This window comes from Hippoglossus hippoglossus, chromosome 13 (assembly GCF_009819705.1).
Source record: "Hippoglossus hippoglossus isolate fHipHip1 chromosome 13, fHipHip1.pri, whole genome shotgun sequence".
Classification (NCBI taxonomy): domain Eukaryota; kingdom Metazoa; phylum Chordata; class Actinopteri; order Pleuronectiformes; family Pleuronectidae; genus Hippoglossus; species Hippoglossus hippoglossus.
Genome location: NC_047163.1, coordinates 2,450,388 through 2,470,477, shown reverse-complemented (window position 1 = coordinate 2,470,477; position 20,090 = coordinate 2,450,388). Strand labels below are relative to the sequence as shown.

Sequence of the window (20,090 nt, the reverse complement as noted above, 5' to 3'; positions counted from 1 at the left end):
GACTGTAAAATATAGAAATGTGTAGAATTTAAACAAAATATAGAAGCAGTATTGCACACATATGATACCTTATTTATTTATGTATTTAGTATACTATTTTAAATCAGGATTCTACAGAGAGGGACATGTTGGTGTAGGATCACTGGAACATTATCTCTGTGCAGCAATAGGGCCTCTGATGTGCTGTGATCCGGCCTTTATTTTGAAGGCCAGAAGCGGAAGCGGAGCGTGTGATGACGGCAGCGGCAGCAGCAGCTGAGGAGGCGGCAGGTGAATGATTCACACTTTAATTCTTCACGTTCCACCTGAACTACGGTAAATACACCGAGAGCAGGAGCCGCGGAGCGAGATGCGTGTGCGTGTGCGTCTGTGACGAGTTCAAACTACAACCACCGCAGCTCGGAAGGGACAAAAAGACCCGAGTCAACACGCCGCCGCAGACTTAGCAGGTGAGGCTATAAATAAAGCCTGTGTGTGTGTGTGTGTGTGTGTGTGTGTGTGTGTCTGTCTGTCTGCTAGTGTGTGTGTGTGTGTGTCTGTGTGCGTGTGTTGCACAGTCACACCACAACATAACAGTGGTCTAATTTGAGGTAAACAAACAGAAACGCGATGTGACGCAGTCTTCGTTTCATCAGTCGAAAGTTCTGCGTCACTTTTTATTTGTAGTGTAATTTGCATAAAACCTCGTTATTCCGGAGCTGAGGTCAAACAGCGTCTGACCAGCGGCCGCTCGCTTCCCCGTGCGCGTTGTCTCCCATCATTACGTTACGGGCGTGCTAGAGGGATTTCAGAATAAAAGGCGAAAGCAGTGAAAAGTTGATGTTTTCTAGGGCTTTTACTTTGAAATTCTAAGTCAGACTATCCTTATAACGTCAGAGTGAGAATTTACGATTTTTCTTCATAATAATGTTTGATTAATTATTCACACAGCGGTTCGAGACAATTCATTTATTTGTTAAGTCTCAATTTTCTCAATTATAGTTTCATGGGCATTCGTAATTTCTTACCATTAATTGTATTTGTTATTTATCATTTCTTCATATAGGTTCATATAGGTTCACAACTGTTCTGTATATTCAATCATCAATTTGTTAATTCATTTGTTACCTTATTATTTCCTTCCCATTTACAAGAAGGTCGCCTTTTATTTTGAAATCACTCTAACGGTCACGTAACGTAATGCTTAACAAGCCCATAAGGTAACGTTTAGAGAAAATGCGCACCGTGAAATCAGTGGGGGGGTCGTTAGACGTTGTTTCCGTCTAAGAAGGCTGGTTTGACTGCAGCTTGAGACCTGTTGCGCCGCCTACAGTAAACTCTGTGTGTGTGTGTGTGTGTGTGTGTGTGTGTGTGTGTGTGTGTGTGTGTGTGTGTGTGTGTGTGTGTGTGTGTGTGTGTGTGTGTGTGTTGTATTTTAATACTTAACCTTCTGGAGTCCAGGTTAAATTGGGTTAACTTAAAACATAACAAATAAATAACAGAAAACATCCACAAAGATATGTCAAAATTATTCATGACAATTCCCCTATAATGTTATTATAAAACATTTAAAAGTTGTAAAACTCACAAATACACATAGATACAACAGAAACAATGTAAGACAAATATATATAATATCTGGTTTTAGAACGTTTTTATTAATAATGCCTAAATGCCGGTAGATCAATTAAAATATTACATTTTCTATAAATGTTCTATACATGGAGCCACACAGATGGATTATGTTACAACGACTGCTGCAATTACGTCTAATTCTACTACTGCAGTAAATATATTGCGTCTTCTTGTGATGTCACAAGGCTTTTATAGCTACCACAAGAACTGCAATGACTTATTCAGCTACTTATGTTTTGCTCTGTGTGCTGTTCCCAGGTCAGTTGTGAGAGGAGGAACCTCAGTGGTGTAGCCATGTTGTCGGCGGAGGAGATTCTGTGTAACACGCAGCAGGTGATCGCAGGGCTGGAGGCTCTCAGGGGAGAGAATCGCAGTCTGCTGGGGAGCTTGCAGGAGGCGATGGAGAGCCGGTCTGCGTCAGAGAGCGGCAGCGTGGAGCAGGAGAAGAGCGGCAGCGTGGAGCAGGAGAAGAGCGGCATCATCCGTCAGTCACTGGAGAGGATAGAGCTGGGGCTGAGCGAGGCACAGGTACAGACAGAAGAGGAGAATAATCGACAGTGATGTGTTGCTTCTGTTTAATTGTCGTTTTATTGTTTTGTAAAAATCTCAAGATCCAGAACAGGCAACATTATTGAAACTGGCTGGAAAAGGGCAATTTATGCAAATGGGTTAGGGTTCAAAATTAATTATCTGATTACTTTATAAATGACTTCAGGATAAAAAGCACAAATAAAGACAACTTATCAAAAAGGAAAGAACTGATCCAATAACTCAAATTAGAAAGAAGGGCTTTAAAAGGACAAGTGTATCTGGTGAAAGTAAAAATCCTTCATAGAGCAAATTGTTCAGAGATGACAAGATGTAGTATTAGATGAGCATTAAAGTAACAATCAGCATTTTAAAGTCTTTTAAAGAGCTTTTCATATTCCCTCGTGTTCAGGAAAGTTCCATATATAATATTTTAAGTTTACCCATTTTAATTCATTAACATGAGTTACAGTTTGAATTTTCGTTAGAGGTTTCTATTTACTTTTCCTCCGTACTTCATGTTTCCTTTGCTTCTCGTCCCTTCAGGTGATGATGGCGTTGTCGGCTCACCTGGGATCGCTGGAGGCCGAGAAACAGAAGCTGCGAGCTCAGGTGAATTTCTCCAGGAAATGTAAAACTAAGGGAGATTCTATTCCGGTTCTTCTTGGTTTCCTGAGCTTTCTGAATGTGTTTTGGTTTGAATTTAATTTATCGAGAGAATTACCCGTCTCGTCCAATCACTAAATCTTTCACTCATTTCTTCCAACTCCAACCATTTCTCCCTCTTTCTCCTCTGCTTACTTTCCTCCCACTTCCATCCTTCCTCGTCCTCTTTCCTTTCCTTCTACTCCCTCTTCCTTTCTCTCTACCATAATTCTTATTCTTCTCCTCGCCCTTCATCATCTCCTCCTCCTCTTCCTTTGTGCCCTCCTCCTCCTCCTCAGGTGCGTCGTCTCTGTCAGGAGAACCAGTGGCTGAGGGATGAGCTGGCCGGTGCTCAGCAGCGGCTGCAGGACAGAGAGCAGGAGGTGGTCACCCTGGAGGAGCAGAACAGACATCTGCAGTTCATGTCGTCCATACGCAAATACGACCTGGAGGAGCCTCACCTGGTGAGGACAAACACCATGCAGACACAAATACATGTTTGTCTTTGTGTTGCTCAGAGATAACTTAGTGTTAAAATAACAACATGCTCCACATTTACATAATTCATGTATGTATATCATGCTCATGGGGAAATATTTCCTACTGAGAACTTTTATGTGGAGTTTCTGAGAGTCTTTGTTTCTTCCTCCTAGGATGACAAAGACACATCCTCCAAAAAAGAGTCTCTGGATGATCTATTTCCCACTGATGATGAGGAACAGTCCCAGAGTAAGTCCCTGCTGGGGTTTGGGAATGTGTGTTTATTAGTCTCCATAACAGTAACATTGCTGATTGTCTAATAAAACTTCACAAAAAAGAAAAAACAAACCTTTATTTGTAGAGTTTTACTGCTGCAACTCAGTGGAGGAGTTGTGTGAATGTTGGTGTTTGGTTTGTATCACTGAATGATGTGAGCAACACAAGAGAAATTCCGGCCACCTGGATTTTGTCGGGATGCTATTAAGAAGTTTTATTAGTGGAAAAACTTAGAAACTAGAAGCCAAACAAAGTGCAACACTGCTGGTGTGACACTGTTGTTGTAATGTAGGAGAACAGTGTCTGTGTGGTTTCTCCTGCTACTAACATACTTATTAAATAGAGCGTTGCAGCAGATAAACAGTGTGACTCTCTGTGTCTTCACTGTTTGTCTCTCAGCTGCTTATGATAATTTCAGTAACAACCTGTCACACTCAGTAAAGACGAGTGGAGTCACATGACGGCAGCTACATAACAAGATCATTTAAAGTTGCAATGAAATAAAACAATGGCAAGAATACTTATCAAAGAGATGAATGTTGATTGTACAAGTACATAGATTCAATATGAATCAATAATTTTGAAGGTAATTGTTTGCTCACATCTCATTTCTGCCCTAATTGTTCACTGAAGAAAACATTTGATCATTTCTACATGTTTTTTGTTTGTTTATTTGTTTGTTTCTCTTCAGTGTCCCAGCCTCACCACAGCAGTGCAGCCGCTGCAGCCCAGCAGGGCGGCTACGAGATCCCCGCCCGCCTTCGAACGCTCCACAACCTCGTCATCCAGTACGCCTCCCAGGGACGATACGAAGTCGCCGTGCCGCTCTGCAAACAAGTGAGAGGGACTTTCTCCAACGCTCCCCGTGTACAGCATGTTGGATCTGTTGTTTTCTGACCATCTGAAATCTGCAACACCAGCTTCTCAGCTGGCGTCTCACTGGAGCCTTGTGTCTGCTTGCAGCTGAACTGACTTGATTTACTGTATCTGTTGATTATGTCTCTACAGGCTTTGGAAGACTTGGAGAAGTCTTCAGGCCACACGCACCCAGATGTCGCCACCATGCTGAATATACTGGCGCTGGTGTATAGGTGAGTTACCATAGCAACAAATGCAAAAACGTATCAATCCCCCTAAAAAAAGATAATATCTTAGATTTACATCTCTGAGACAGATGTCTTTCTTATATTTGTTGTATTTTTCCCAAGATTTCCAGCTTGGTTAACTGATGTTCGAGACACGTTGTCCATCTTTTTATACGTTCTATGAATTATACCATAACAAGACACGTTAGTTGTTTACCAAACCCTTTTCAGATTGAAAACAATAAAATCAAGGTCATAACTGAAAACAATGAACCAAGCTGCCATTCGGCCCGTTCTTGGAACAAGGAACTTCTTTTACCAAAAGCATGTGATTTTAAGAAGTGTGATCTGAGGTGATGTTGTTTTTCTGTACAGAGACCAGAACAAATACAAAGAAGCAGCCAGTCTGTTGAACGACGCGCTGGCGATCAGGGAGAAAACTCTCGGGATGGACCATCCAGCTGTAAGTGACCTCCACTTTATAAAGTAGTTTTACTGTTTCTGTTTTGTTATATAATGTGTGTGTGTGTGTGTGTGTGTGTGTGTGTGTGCATGCGTGCAGGTGGCTGCAACACTCAACAACCTGGCAGTGCTCTATGGGAAAAGAGGGAAATACAAGGAAGCAGAGCCGCTATGTAAACGAGCTCTGGAGATCAGAGAGAAGGTGAGAAAACACATTTATTTTACTGCACATCCATTCTATTGTTTTAGTTTTAAAACGCATCACTGTTAATGATACGTAATGTAATGTTAATGTGGTTGTGCCTGCCCTTCCACACCACTCCAGAGTTATTGTCAGCTAGAAGATGTTTGGAAACACTGCTGGTCCTGTTTTACTTTTAAAACTCCTGATCTGTGTTGGAGTCTGGACAGGCAAAAAGGAGATGTTTGGAAACTATGATTCATTCAACTGCATTTGCTTCAGTCAGCACGTGTCGTGCATCAGATACTGTTGATGTAGTGAATTGTGTGTGTTTTTCATCCTCAGGTTCTAGGTATAGACCACCCAGATGTGGCCAAGCAGCTGAACAACCTGGCTCTGCTGTGTCAGAACCAGGGGAAGTACCAGGAGGTGGAGCTGTACTACGAACGAGCTCTGCACATTTACCAAAGCAAACTGGGACCAGACGACGCCAATGTGGCAAAGACCAAGAACAACCTGGTGAGACGAGAGGACACTTTGATCTCTACATGAGTTTTCTTTGGAGTTTTCTTTTTATTTCTCCATGACACCTTTTATTTCCATGTTTTCCTCCAAGTTTGTAGTTTCAGATTTAGAGAGATATAGGATCACACTTTATTTTGTCACTATATAACAACTGTAAAACTGTATAATAACATTTATATAATATAAAGTCAGTATTTCATTCTTACCTCCCATGTACCAATATTTGTTAGTATCCAATTTTACATAATTTTCATAGACTGTAAATTAAGATGGACAATGCGTCTCTACTTCCTCAAGGTCCTGTCGATACTCACTTTCATCAACTAACTAATTAAAACCAAATTTAATCTTCATTTTTGGGGAGCTGTCATGTTGCCCATGTTTATATACAGTCAATGATCATTTATCACTTTACCTTCACTCATTGTCTGTCCCTTTCTTTGTCAGGCCTCATGTTATCTCAAACAGGGGAAATACAGACAAGCTGAGGCTCTTTACAAAGAGATCCTGACCCGAGCACATGAAAAGGAGTTTGGATCAGTAGAAGGTAAACAACATGTCAGCCAGCAGACACACTGAATGATGTCTGACATCTGTCTGTTGACACGCCGGTCTGTCCGTCCCCCAGGTGAAGGTCGTCCCAGCTGGTCCGGAGCAGAGGACGCTGGTTCCAGACCGGACGGACTCAGTAACCTGAAGCGCAGCGGCTCCTTCACCAAGCTCCGAGAGTCGATACGCAGAAGCAGCGAGAAACTGGTCCGCAAGCTCAGAGGAGTCGAGCTGGAGGAAACGACCCCGAGGAATGCTGGGTAATCTTCTGTTAAACTGATGTTAAAACCCAGCAGCTGAAACCAGATTCTTACCCTTTGTTCAAGATCCACAGCTCATGATATTCTGTCCTGTTTCCAGGATGAAGAGAGCCAACTCTCTGAATGTGCTGAATGTTGGAGCCAGAGAGAGTCAGGATGGTGCAGAGGTGAGCGAAGTTTCTGATTCAGTCCTTTTAAACACGGTGACTCGATGTAGCTGTGAATCTTTACGTGACTTCGTTCTTCAGTGATTCATTTGGTCCTAAAGTCTGATTGTTGTGTTGTTGCAGCTTCGCACAATGAACATTTACCTCAAACATTTAGTAGATTCTTATTAAACATACTTTGTATAAATACTACAAAAAGTGTGTGTAAAACTATGTTGTGTGCTTTGTATGTTGTATCTTTTGCCCATCAAATTATTTTCACCATAATTGAAACCAAATTTGTCTTTTTCTTTGTTCTGCATTAACAGAAATTCCAGTTGAATTATTTCAGCTCTAACGTTGTTCCTCATTTGGTGATAAAATGTCTGACTCAGCTGTAAAGTGTGTAACATGTTAACACTTGTGTGTTTTTGTGTTGTTCCTCAGTCGAGCCGTTTGACAGATATCCGAGGCCTGAGCTCCAGCACGCTGAGTCTGACGAGACGGGGTTCACTCGGGGGGACCAGCTAACACACACACACACACACACACACACACACACACACACACCCACACACACACACACCCACAATGTCCTCACTGCGTAAGGTCTATAGCTTGAACCGATCCTCACCTTCTCTATATATAATACCTCTCATAGACAACTGGACAGATGTTCATACTCTGACTGTTAAGTTATAAACTCGCAGCCCAGAATCGATCGCTTCAATTAGATGAACTTCACCAAAGTGAATTCCCCTTTTTTAAATGAGGGGAACAGAGAGAAACATCACGACCACACCTTGATAGATTTACATTGCATGTTTCCTTCCTGTTCACTTGAAATTAACATAATTCCTTCATGGATGTAGATTTAAAATCAACTCAGTTTCTTTTCAGTTTATTTATTTTTACTCAAAAGTTAAAAAGTTTATGGACTGGAAACTCATTTGTTGAAAATAAAGACTTTTTAAAACATTGACTTTAACACTGTAAAAAACACACTTTAAAGTTCCCAGTAATCTGTTAAGAAGTCGAGGTTGTGTCCCTCGTGCTGGTTTTCGCCTTTTCAGGAACATTTTATTCAGATGACACTGAAAAAAGGTTATTTACGTTTTAAATTATTTTTTTTAAGTTGAACAGGTTTATTGAAATGAAAGCTTATCATTTTTTAAAAACCTGGTTTTTAAGGAGAAAAGGGACGTAAACGTATTTTTGCACAATGATCAAAAATGTGTTATTAAAATTTTAATGTGACATTTGGTTTACGAGGGCAAAGTTTATACTGTTTAAAGAAATGTATTTGAGTAAGATAAATGTTTTTGCCTTTAAAATGTGCAGGTCATTGAATTAATATTTAATATTTCCAGATGATAATCATAAAAACACAAATGAGTTACTTTAGCTGCTTTGCACCACATTCCAGTTCTGTCATTCCATTTTATGAAAATAAGGAATAACTTAAGAAACCCAACACCAGCTCTTGCACATATCTGACTCCAATCAAATCAATGGGGAAGTGGTGTCAGACCTTTGGACACGTAGAATATCAATTAATATGTCATTTTAGTTCACACGCCTCAATATTCAGAAAATTATGAATTTTACCATTTTATACATTTGAGTTTATAATTCATTTCTATTCAGTTCAGAACATAGTTTTATGCTACATGGATTCCCAAAGTTATTGTGTGCCTGAGTCACTGTTGTTATGGTTACCTGCTGCACCTACTGATTTCTTTTGGGCAGCGAAAAGTTGTGAACAAAGTTTACATATCATCAATGTTTGAGTTGATATCGTTAAACTTGTCAACAAACAGTTGCTCAATCTGACATGAAACAGTAACAGACCAACTTAAACTTTTATTCAGATGTTTCTTGCCACCATGTGAAGTCGAACATTTGAAGTCCTGAGGGAAACATCTGGCTCTTTAGCTGCTAAATGCTCGATGCTCTGTTCACCAGCTCGTCTGTGTCTGCTGTCGGCTGCTGAGCAGGTCGGGTACAAACTGATGTGGCAGATAAAAGATGCTGTTGTGCGAGTGAACAGCTCAACAACGAGCTGGAACAAGATAAAGCTCAAACGTCCACGGGGCTGCAGATTTAAATGAGAATTCTCAGTAGCTTTGAATTAAGCCACTTTAAATCTTTCATCTTGTAATTGTACCTTTATGCTCATTCACTGAAATGCCTGAAATCCACAATGCATGAAGTCGCTAATATAAATATATAAAATAGCTTTTAATATGATGTAGATTTATTCGTGCTATTTAATTTGTTATAGAGAGAATTACTTGAACTAGTTACTTTCGACTTTGTCAAGATTCAATTACATCAACACTGCTTCTTCCATTTTATGTTAATGCAGGTAGAGCATTAACTAATTCCACACGCACCCACTTAACTCTCAGGAACGTTCGAGTTTGAAACAGATGCAACAAAATGTTGCTCGGAGGAAACTAGGCTCCTTGAAAATGACCCTCATGGATTTTAGTCCGTTCTGTTCTTAGGATTCGCTTCATTTTCTTTTTCGCTCAGTCAAACACTTTCCATGGTTGAGAACGACTGATCGTACGTTTGCTGTGGTAGAAGAGAAGACGGCCGATTGTTGCAAGGGCTGAAACCGCACTATTTAGTTACTGTGGTAATTACTGTCTGTTACAAGCTATATGAAGCACTTATATGTTTGTTACACATAAAATGGGAAAAACTATGTAGAAGATGGAAAACATCTCTTCTGATGCTGTGTTTACTCTGGTGAATATGAATGTTTGTATTTTATATTTGCAAACTTGAGCTGAAATAAATGACAATAAGATGTTAAAACCTTCGTATTTGAGTGTGTGTTATTTACATGATTACATGATCTCTGAAGGTCACATGTTTGCACCAAGCTTGTTTTTGTCAGGATGGAAAAATGCCTCTTTAACCAGTCAAATGTATCTGTAACATTAAAACACGAGTCAGTTGTAAAATAGAAACATGTTTATTACAGCCTCCTGGTGAAAAAACAGACAAACATTCAGATACATTAACATTCAAAATGTGACTATTTACAGTTGCAGTAGTAAAGTCGACCAACAGCAGTCGTGTCTGTATGACAGACACTATGTGGATCAATGTTTCACCCACAGGTGGATTCATATTCCTGTTATTAATGCAACGTGTTAAACCACTGATGATGAACCCATCTGCTTCTTTTGTTTCAAACACAACATGTTACCTTTCAACATAATGTTGGTTTGAAATAGACATTAGAAGTTTAAGGCAACACTATGTAACTGTTCCTGAGCAACAGGGCCCTCGGAGCGATGAAGAGGTTTTCATGTAGAGAAAAAACAAGTCTATCAATGAGTGGAGCTCTGACTGTGTTGAACTGAAACACAACTGAACGCTGGATATTACCCATGATCCTCTGCTTCCTGAACCAGAAGAGCTGCAGCTGTAACAAATCCACCAAACGCTGTTCAGAATTCTTCATGTTTTCAAAGTTTCCTGCTGAATATTGGAGATAAACTCTGGTTTTTAATAACTTCTGAGTCTTTTTAACTGATCTACAGTTCAGCTTCACTCTTCTGGAGCTGGTTGTGACAGTTGAAGCTTTGACTCTCAGTCAGTTCTTCTCACAGGAGATGGAACCCACTCACCAGAGTTACAGAGAACAGAGGTTCAGAAAGAGGAAACATTTAATTAAACGGCTGGTTAAAGGTAAAAAAGTTGCATAGTGTTGCTTTGATTTGAAGTAACAGTTTTTGCAGTGTAATGAAAACTGAAAACGTACACAGTTTTCAAACTGTCCTGCCCACCTCCTCTCCTAACGTGTAACACTGAGTTCTTTAACGAGGGAAATGAAGGGGAAACTTAAATCAAACTGAAAATAGGCTGCTAACTTTGACCACCAGGGGGAAAACAAACAAGAAGATTCAATTGAAGAGTTTTAACAGTACTGTACGGCCCAATACTAAAAATGGCTCCAAGTGGCAGCTTACAACTTCTGTATTTTCATTTTATTTTACTCTGAAGACAGGAAACTGTAGCTTCGGCTCACGAATCAGTTATACAAGTGGTACATAGTTCACGCTGACTGGTTGCCTTGGTGATGACATTATGGGATGTATGTCACCTTTAAGTCTGATGAGCGATCTGACTGATTTTCTTCAGCATCTCCTCAGACTGCAGCTGCTCGAAAGTCAGCAGAGACAGACCCAGCTGGTCCTCCTGGAGACAGGGAGAGAGGGTGTGAGACACTGAGACAGGTCATCGTCCTATTTTCTGCACAGCTCCAGGTAAATTGAATTCAAAAAGGTTGTTTTTTTTACTTAATTTACAAAACAAGTGAGAATTCAAGTGTTTACAAAACACAATTTAGTGTGATCTGAATAAACGAGTAAAAACCTGTGGCCGGTGTGAATCCTACCTGTCTGAAAGGCTGAGCCATCTGCCGGAGGAAGTGCTTTGAGAGATGGACGGCCTCGTCCACCGTGAGGTTCAGACTGCCTTCGCTAATGTGCTCCTGAATCCAGCGAGGGAGTTTCCCCCGTTTGTCTGCTCGGGCGTAACGCTGTGGAGACGGAGGAGACACTTTAGCTTCAATCATCCCATATTGATCCAGAGGATAAAAATCCAGACTGAGAAGAGAGCTCACGCACTTTGTCAGCGAAAATCATGAGTCCGTAGTCGGTCTTGCCTCTGATGGCTCTGCCCACACATTGAGCTGCGTGACGCATGGCATCAAACGTGAGGAAGTCGTTCTCTCTGATCTGAAACTGATCCCGAAGGTATTCCAGACGAGCCTGAAACACCAGCTCAGTCAGTCAGGAAAAGATATTCTCTAACTATGGACAGAGCGACGATGGTAAAACCACAGGCAGACTGAAGAGAAGGATGTTATTTAGAACATCGGAAAAGACACAAATGTTAAACCAAAGATTGATCCTGATATCAAACAACCTAAAAATGTGTTGAGTAAAGAAGGTAGAATTAAATCAATCATTTTATATATTTTGTTACTTAAAACTCAGAAACTGGTTGATATGGATGTGATGAGACACAGTGACAGTTCTGACCTTTAGGATGCGGCTCTGTGTGTAAACATAAGGAACTCCAAACATGATGACTGCCCGACCAAAGTGGTGAACTGAAGAAAAAACAGAGAAGATTTAATATGTTGAAAATCTCAACATACTCTCAATTTACGGTAAAATGCTGCATATTCATAATCTGTAAAACCATAAAGATCTAGTCAGTGATTTCCTTCTCTCTACACAATCCACCAGTCATCCCAGTAACCTGCAGCATCCTGATCATTTACCAAAGTCGATTCCCTCAGACACCTTTCCTCTGGCCACCGACAGGAGGATGGCTCCTCTGCCGTTCTCACAAGCCTGAAGAGCAGAAACAGATGAAGGTCAGAGGTCAAAAGACCAGAAGATGAATTATTACCATCAGTCTGTGATTACTCTTTTAATGCACTGGTGATGCTAAATGGAACAATCGCATGCATTAGTTTAAATAAGACGCCAGGTTCGTGTCTGACCTCCTGGTATTTCTCCAGGGCCATGCTGGTCTCTGCAGCATCCTGAGTCTCGATGAAGATGAGTTTGTTTCTCTGGATGTTTTCAAGGATTCCCTGCAAATAAACATGTAAACAACACACATGAGAAAACACCGGCGAACACAAAAAGAGAATTAAAAAACGAAAAACAATGTCTGCTCTGTACAGCTTTGAAAATTAAACAACTTACAACCCCACGATTGCTTACACCGTTACATTTCTTTTTCAATGATGCAAATATTTTAAATATGTATATATATATATATATATATATATAATTATTGTCTTTATAAGAGAGGAGACAGAATAAGATCCATGTTTAAAAGAGCAGGGAGACATCACAGTCTCTCGTGTGTATGTGTGTGTTATGTCTGTTCAAACACTGACCTGTTCATACCAAGATGCCACAATATTCTCCATATAAATATAGCTTGTGAAAAACGCCACAATGCCGTCAGGGACAATGGCCGACATCTCAAGAAGCAGGTTGCCATAGTTACGAATCACAGCTGGAAACAAAAAGGAGAAATGATGCAGCTATATTTGTATTAAGGATAAAGCTTTTTAAGGATATTATGTTCTGAAAACAGATCAGTATTTAATTCAAAGCTGTAATTAAATGTATTTAATTGTTTTTTTAAATAATGCTGGAGACGTTTCTACAAACCAAAGTCTTCTCTGGTCTCGAACTTGGAGCTCAGGGCCACTTGGTCATTTCCTCTTCCAACGATCTAATCAAACCAGACAGACGAAGAAAAAGACAAGAAAGTGACTCAAAAGCATCAATACAGGTTCAAATGTGAAAATGATATGATTGAGATTGTGCATGGTCTTTTGACCTTGATCATTTTTTAAATTCCTCTTAAAATCCACTGGAGCCGTCACAGGGTTTGTGTCTGAGTGCAGTTACACACCAGGGGACAGAGGCAGGTCCGTGCTAGTGTCATGGTGAAGGACGCCACGGTAACGGGGCGGAAGTCCAGGATTCGGGGATAGATGTCCAGTGGAGAGAGAGTCTGAGGACAAACACAAGGAAGAAATGATTATTCACTGACTTGTGCACGTCAACACTCTTGTTTTTGTAAGACAGACGTCATAAGTGCAAGTGGAACAGAAAATCCAATAATCACAATATTGACTTGTGGAAAAGAGACTGATTTAAAATTCAGAACTTTAACTTACTACATTAAAAATTGTACAGAAGTGAAATGACTGCATATATAGGAAAAATAAAAAAAGGCAGCAGGCAAATAAAGTCACATTTTACAGTGAAGCTTCAGGATTATATTTAAGAAGCAAGAAGATATGGACACTTGTGACAGAGGTGTGAAGGACGATCACTTTAGAGGCCGAAGGGAGGAAGAAGAAATGAAGCAGGTATTTTTAAAAGCCTTCAAACCAGAAGAGAAAACTGCAAAGAAGACAGAGACTGACGAAATCAAACTTACCCCCGAGGTGATGATGACCGACTGAAACCTTTGAAAAACAGGTTTGATGGCTATAGACGGATCCATGCAACTGAGAGAGCAAATAGAAACTGTGAGATTTTCATCTTTCACCACATTAGGTAACATAATAATGATTGAGTCATTGGTAATTCATACAAACCGAGTCAGTGAGGACATTCCCATAAACACTGCTCTACGAAGTTACTGCTGAGGCAAACTGATAATATCCTACTGTTGAAGCTTCACAATAAAGTTGGCTTTTATTATGAAGTAGTCAAGAAATGTGTCATCAAATCACCAAGAACTAAAACCTATATTTACTTTTAATTAACTTCTTTAAGTGAGTTCGACAATGAAGATGACATCAAGAAGACATAAATTATTAATATTTCCAAATGATAAAAGTTGTATTCTGCAGCTCCACCTCACCTGAAGTGCAGAACAGGGTTTGCGATGGTCGGGGTTCTGTCCTCAAAAGGCTCAATGATGATGGTAAAACCTTCAGATACAGAGAGAACCAAATAGGTAAAGAAGTTTAACACCAGATGCAGCTGAGGGGATTTTAAATCCACACAACTGACAGAACAATGTTTTACTCAAACTGACTTTTTGTTTTTGATTAAAAAACTGTGAGGGGCAGTTACCCCCCCTTTTCTTTTAATACAGCAGAAGCAACGATATTAAAGCTAATACTCACACAATGTTTGTTCAGTGTCTGATTGGAGAACAGATGTGTTTCTGTACCTTGGCTGTAGGTGCTGACCAGGGTAGCAAAGTTAGAGATGAGAGTGACAGCTGAGAAGTCGGCGATGTCTGCGATCTCCAGAGTTCGTAATAACGACTGCAGCCGCTCTGCACAGAACCTGGAGACACACAGAGGGTTTACAGATTAAAGATGAAGGAGCGAGGAGCATTTAAAAGGTGAAAGGTGGGCGGGGGGGGGCGAGGAATTAAAGCAGAGAGGGGGGGTAATGAAAAATGACTTATGCAATTTCATTTTCAAAGTGTTGTCGAAGCCGACGCTGACCTCAGAGGTTTCCGGTCGATGCAGACTTTGTCGAAGATGTCTTTGAGGAACTGGGGGGCGCTCTCCTGGACCACGTGCTGGACCCTCAGACGGGACTTCAGATATTCCAGGAAACGCCTCAAGAAACCCACAAAGTGCTCGGCTGTGCGAATAGATCCAGGAACTGCCTCTGAGAAAACAGGAGGAAGGAATGTTAACTTTTTGTTTTTGTGTTATTGTGTTTTTTAAAATCAGTGAAATGAAAGGAAAAATGGATAAGAACATATGAACCTTTAAGAATTTCATCTGGTAACACTGGGTTTGAGAGGTAGACGTCCGTTTCCCGGGCAACGTTGGCATTCTTCAGCCCCTCCACCAGTCGCATGTACTCCTCCCTCAGCTTGGCCGTGTCCGTCTCCTTGATCCTATCAGAAACAGGAGCAGAGAGGAGGAGCAGCGTGGATTCAGATGTGGGACACAACACAAGACCTGCAGGTCTCAGTGCGTCGGTCCTCCTCCAGACGACCTCTAACAGACTCTTACTTCTGTATGGTGGTCTGCAGCGTGTCCACGTTGGTCTGGCAGCGGTCGAGTGTGCGTCTGGTGATGTTCACACTCATGGCGTCGATACATACGTTGTCTGAAGAGCGAGGGAGAGAAGAGGTCGAATTAAAATACATTTACAAGAAGTAACATAAAGACAATTCTGATAAATGATCAGTGTTTTTGTGATAATAAGGAAATGATTATAAATTAATTACATTAGACCAATTCGTATTTGAGTCCCTCACCAATATTATGAGCCTCATCAAACACCACAATAGATTTCTTGGAGAGTTCCTTGGACACCAGGTCGGCGATCTTCGGGTCCAGCAGATAGTGGTAGCTGTACACTACGATGTTGGCGTGCAGGATCTGAAGACAGAGAAATGTTTTAAACAACTAAAAGCAAACTTACCTTATGCTAATTATTTTTTCTTTCAACTGTAATAAATATAATGCATTAGAAAAAGCAGAGTAATATGTAGACCTGTTAATTCAATCAGACTGTCCTAAAAAGAAGTGTATTTGTTTTCAGTTTAACCAAATATACAAATCCATCCAGTAATTACTTTGACAAAATACTGGGAAAGTATTTTTTCACACCAGGCTGAATGCATCATGTTTGTAAATCTGTGTAGTGCAACGTACTGAGTAGCGCGCCAGATAATACGGACACCAGCCTTTCCTCCTGCCAAAGTCCTTCAGGTCGTCCAGGTTGTAGACGCCAGGTGGAAGAGGCACCTGTCGGCCGACGGCATCGAACTCCTGCAGGAACAAACCACAGCAGCAGACACAGTCACTTCTTAATGTCACGTTTGTCGCTCAGTTGGAGTCTGGCGGGGTGTCAGAAGTCTGGGATTCAGCTGAAGTGAAGTCACACCGGTCCATTTTTAAACATACATCATCTCAGATGTTGCATAAGGTCCATACAGTAGCAAAATGTTTACTTCTTTATAATGTTATATAATTGAACTAAACATCTAAATAAATCACCTCGGTTCAGGGAAACTTTAAAGACATAAACATGAATCGAGAAAATAATCAGTAGAATCACTGATAATGAAAAGAATCATTTTCACTTATCCAATAATTTAACGACCCTTCTCCAGATCTGCTTTACTACTTTATAATGAAATTCAGTATCCATTCCAGAATGATTCACGTGACTTCTCACCTCATAGAAACGACAGGCGGGCAGGCCGGGGTCGCTGTGGCGTTGTGCACGGATGTACGACGCCGTCAGACTGTGACACTTCCCGTCCACTTCCTTACCGAAGCGCAGAGCGCTCACCTAGAGGAAAGCAGAGGATCCTGGTCACAGGCAAGGACACAAAGCCCACTTCTCTAAATCTAGAAAGACGATTCAAACACGTGTGTGTCTGTGAAATCCTTATCTGACAACATGTGAGTGTTCGTACCTCAGGGTGGATGCAGAGGTTCTTCCTGGAGGAAAGAGCCAGAGCCAGGAAGTTGTTTCTTTCTCCAGTTTCCTTGCAATAATACTCGATCAGTTTCCTCAGCTCCTCCACCACCTGATCAGAGCGACGATCGAACATAAGACAAGTTGAGATGATTTGTGAAGAATCATCTTTCTACTGTTCAACTGACTCTTCGATGTCTGAGCAATGGAAACAGTTTGACAACTGAGATGAATGAATCATTTTGAGCTGAGTGATGCTACTCGACTCTGACTCACCTTCTCGATCTCTGGAACTGTTCTGGAGCAGTAAATTAATTTGGTAACTTCCAGAGGAAAGGCCTGAGGGAGAGAACATGACGTATTACTGTGTTTGTCTCTGTTGTCTGCAGCACAGCCTGAAAGCACCGGAGGCCTGAGGGACAGAGAGGAAACTCACTCTTTGATAGGCGACGATGAGTGACAGCAGAGAGATCGTCTTCCCTGTTCCTGACGGCATCTCCAAGACTCCATGACCCTGAAGACAAACAACAGGTGACGACACTGTTAACACTGTGTAGAGAGGCAAACAGAAAACAAGAAGAGATTCATTCAAACTCTGGATTTGTGTTTCATCCGTCACATAAGCTGCTGTCAGACACAAACTCCACAGAGGCCTGACCAACAATAACTTTGAACATAGACAAGAACATGTGAGCGAGGTTTAAAGTCATGTGACTTGTCCACAAACGAAAAACAAACAATACTAACATGCTGAGTCCCGATTAACCTCTGATGGACAAGTTGTAACGACAACATCAACTATTCACCTCCAACACATTTTAATCTCCATCATCTGAGTCGGTGTCCTGGAGAATAAAGTGAGAGAAACATCACTGACCTTAGCGTCCAGAGTCCTCTTCAGCTCCAGCATGTAGGAGTACTGCTCAGGGTAAATGTAGTCGTACGGAAAATACACCAGCAGACCCTCGATGTTGAGCCTGAAACAATACGAGTGAAATGTCACGAAGCTTAAAACCTTCACAACCAACAGCATCGTATTTAATCACTGGTTTGCAGCCAAAGTATGACAGACATCTTCTGATGAGTTAATTTGTTGACATGTATTTCAGATTTGTGTAACTGCTTCTTATACAACAATAAATCAAGATCAGATAATTAATAATGAAACCTGGACCTGAATAAGCTTCAGAAATGGTTGATAAATGACGGATTGACCAATTCAAATAAATGTATTATTGTATTTTGTGTTTTGTTTGAGATCCACATGTGAATTTATCAGAACATAGTGGAGCTTTTAGAGCCAAATCATGGTGTCACATGATTTAAAGGGTTTAAATTGTAACTATAACTTAAGGATAGATTTATAACTGCAGATGTAGGAGCCACACATGTGTATGAGGTGTATGATGCTAAGCTAATGGAGGCTAACTCTGCTGCATCTAACAACAGGAACACAGTTTGACAGTGAACTGTTATAAACACTTGAACAAACTGCAGCTGCTGCTTTAGTTCAGTTTAATGTCGGACAGTTGTTATTTAAATCAGTGAGAAGCGAATTCATCTCTTTGTGTTATCATCACAAACACTCACTTCATGTTGGTGTTGGTGCAGCTTCCTCTTCCTCTTCCTCTTCTTCTTCTTCCTCTTCCTCTTCTTCAACTGACTTTAAATCATATAAATATTAATAACAACAAGAAACAAACAAACACGATGAAAACTGGGACACACTCCTTTAATTTCTTCTTCTACTGTTTTTTCTTCTTCTTCTACTCTTTCTTCTTCTTCTTCTTCTTCTTTGTGTTCTTCTTCTTTTATGATTTATGGCAATTAAAGTCTGCAAGAGGATCTACCGCCCCCCACAGGCTGAATAATACTTTATCACTTAGTACTCTGCTAATACTAATGTTACTTCCGCTACTACTAGATAATAATGATGATGATGATGATGATGATGATGATGATGATGATGATGATGATGATGAATAATAGTGAATGTTCTTTTTAGCGTTATATTCCTCATGTCCATATTAGTTGCGCCTTTATTTTAAAAGTTTATACCGGATGTTTTGCTCTCATATCTAAATTAACGCCAGCTTGAGAGATGTGTTGCAGTTCTGTAACACAAACACACACACAAGCACACACAAGCACACACACACACACACACACACACACACACACTCTTTACAGCATATTTTATTATTCTGAAGTCAGACAGGAAACTGTCGGTAGAACAAACAGACGTTACCATACACTCTACAGTGCCATAGTTTCAATAAGCTTTTTCGTATTATTTTGAAATGTTTGACCGGAAGTGCTAGCGTCTCATGTATCAACGATCTTTGCTAATTCACTTCCACGTTGAGTTGAGTTTTTATCGTGACTGTTTACCGCCATCCAGTGGCCGGAATATGAAACTACACCTCTGTTTAGTAGTAAAGATCGCGTCAATGCAGACAACACAGTTTGTTCAACATCCGGTAACTTATTTTTGAAATGATTGACCGAAAGTGCCAGTGTATCATGTATCAACGATCTTTACTAATTCAGTGTTTTACAGTTCCATGCTGAGAACACGCGAGCTTTTATAATGACTGTCTACCGCCATCCAGTGGCGATAACGTGGAATTACACCCCAGTGTTTAAGTAAAGATTACGTAAATGCAGACAATACAGTTTGTTCAACATCCGGTAACTTATTTTGAAAGGGCCAAACAGGTAGTGGAAGCACTTGCATTAACGTTAGCTTTATTAATTCAACAACTTGCAGTTTTACTCTGTGACCGCTAGAGGGCAACAGAGAGAGGCGAGTCGATAATGACTTGGATCGAATTTCAAGAGTAAAAGTTACGTTAATGCAGTCATACTAAACATCCGGTTGATCCTTTCACAATAAGATAAGAAGAGAAGCAATTCTTATTTCAGTTCTGTTAAAAGCTTCTTTTCGAACCGAATAGAAACTGGATTAACTGATCAGGTGAGGAACATGTGTGCTGCTCTCTACTGGTCACATTCAGCATGTTTCTACTGGACATTCATCCTGAACATATCCACTGACGGACACTTTAGTTCAGTCCGACTCTGTAAAGCCCAGTTTATGTTTAGTCAGACCAACAAACTGTGGTTTAAACAAGTGGTCAGAGTAATATAATAATGTACTATGTATGTTTAATATATCATATTTACAAATAAAATGATTTTAGAATGAAAAAAACCATCAGGCATTTTAATAAACTTGTGAGCGAAGTTATCACAAGTTTATTAATTTATCTTTTATATGAATTGAGTTCACTACTTTCTGCTTGAAGGCTCGACAGAGTCAGGTTTAGGAGCTCAAGGTGAATCTAGTTTTAATACCTTTCATATTT

At 40.4% G+C, this 20,090-nt stretch overlaps 4 protein-coding genes across 5 annotated transcripts in view; 3 read left to right on the top strand and 1 right to left on the bottom strand.

Moving 5' to 3' along the window:
• Window positions 1-20,090, top strand: part of LOC117773272 (spectrin beta chain, non-erythrocytic 1-like) — a 750,817-nt gene that overhangs the window by 153,733 nt on the left and 576,994 nt on the right. The window lies entirely within an intron of this gene.
• The window catches only part of si:ch211-14c7.2, a 432,059-nt gene that overhangs the window by 195,195 nt on the left and 216,774 nt on the right, over window positions 1-20,090 (top strand). The gene's annotated exons all lie outside the window — the stretch shown is intronic.
• On the top strand, window positions 218-9,581 carry klc3 (kinesin light chain 3). 2 transcript variants are annotated; one of them, XM_034605105.1, is made up of 15 exons: window positions 218-449; window positions 1,873-2,142; window positions 2,689-2,754; window positions 3,087-3,251; window positions 3,441-3,516; window positions 4,235-4,380; window positions 4,552-4,634; window positions 5,004-5,091; window positions 5,191-5,292; window positions 5,617-5,790; window positions 6,244-6,343; window positions 6,425-6,605; window positions 6,706-6,772; window positions 7,199-7,327; window positions 7,439-9,581. In XM_034605105.1, the coding sequence occupies exons 2-14, from the start codon at window positions 1,909-1,911 to the stop codon at window positions 7,280-7,282; spliced, it is 1,566 nt and encodes a 521-aa protein (XP_034460996.1). In that variant the 5' UTR covers window positions 218-449; window positions 1,873-1,908; the 3' UTR covers window positions 7,283-7,327; window positions 7,439-9,581. The 2 variants fall into 2 exon arrangements, with proteins under 2 accessions (XP_034460996.1, XP_034460997.1); XM_034605106.1 differs by having other exon boundaries at window positions 237-449; window positions 7,199-7,311.
• On the bottom strand, window positions 9,722-18,525 carry ercc2 (excision repair cross-complementation group 2). The gene is made up of 23 exons (XM_034605080.1): window positions 18,313-18,525; window positions 17,600-17,699; window positions 17,159-17,236; window positions 16,999-17,061; window positions 16,721-16,834; window positions 16,477-16,593; window positions 15,951-16,067; window positions 15,551-15,674; window positions 15,303-15,399; window positions 15,051-15,184; window positions 14,781-14,949; window positions 14,498-14,616; window positions 14,183-14,252; window positions 13,754-13,823; window positions 13,220-13,321; window positions 12,973-13,036; window positions 12,693-12,814; window positions 12,288-12,380; window positions 12,063-12,135; window positions 11,818-11,888; window positions 11,401-11,544; window positions 11,169-11,312; window positions 9,722-10,969 (listed from the first exon to the last, which is right to left on the bottom strand). The coding sequence occupies exons 1-23, from the start codon at window positions 18,315-18,317 to the stop codon at window positions 10,877-10,879; spliced, it is 2,283 nt and encodes a 760-aa protein (XP_034460971.1). The 5' UTR covers window positions 18,318-18,525; the 3' UTR covers window positions 9,722-10,876.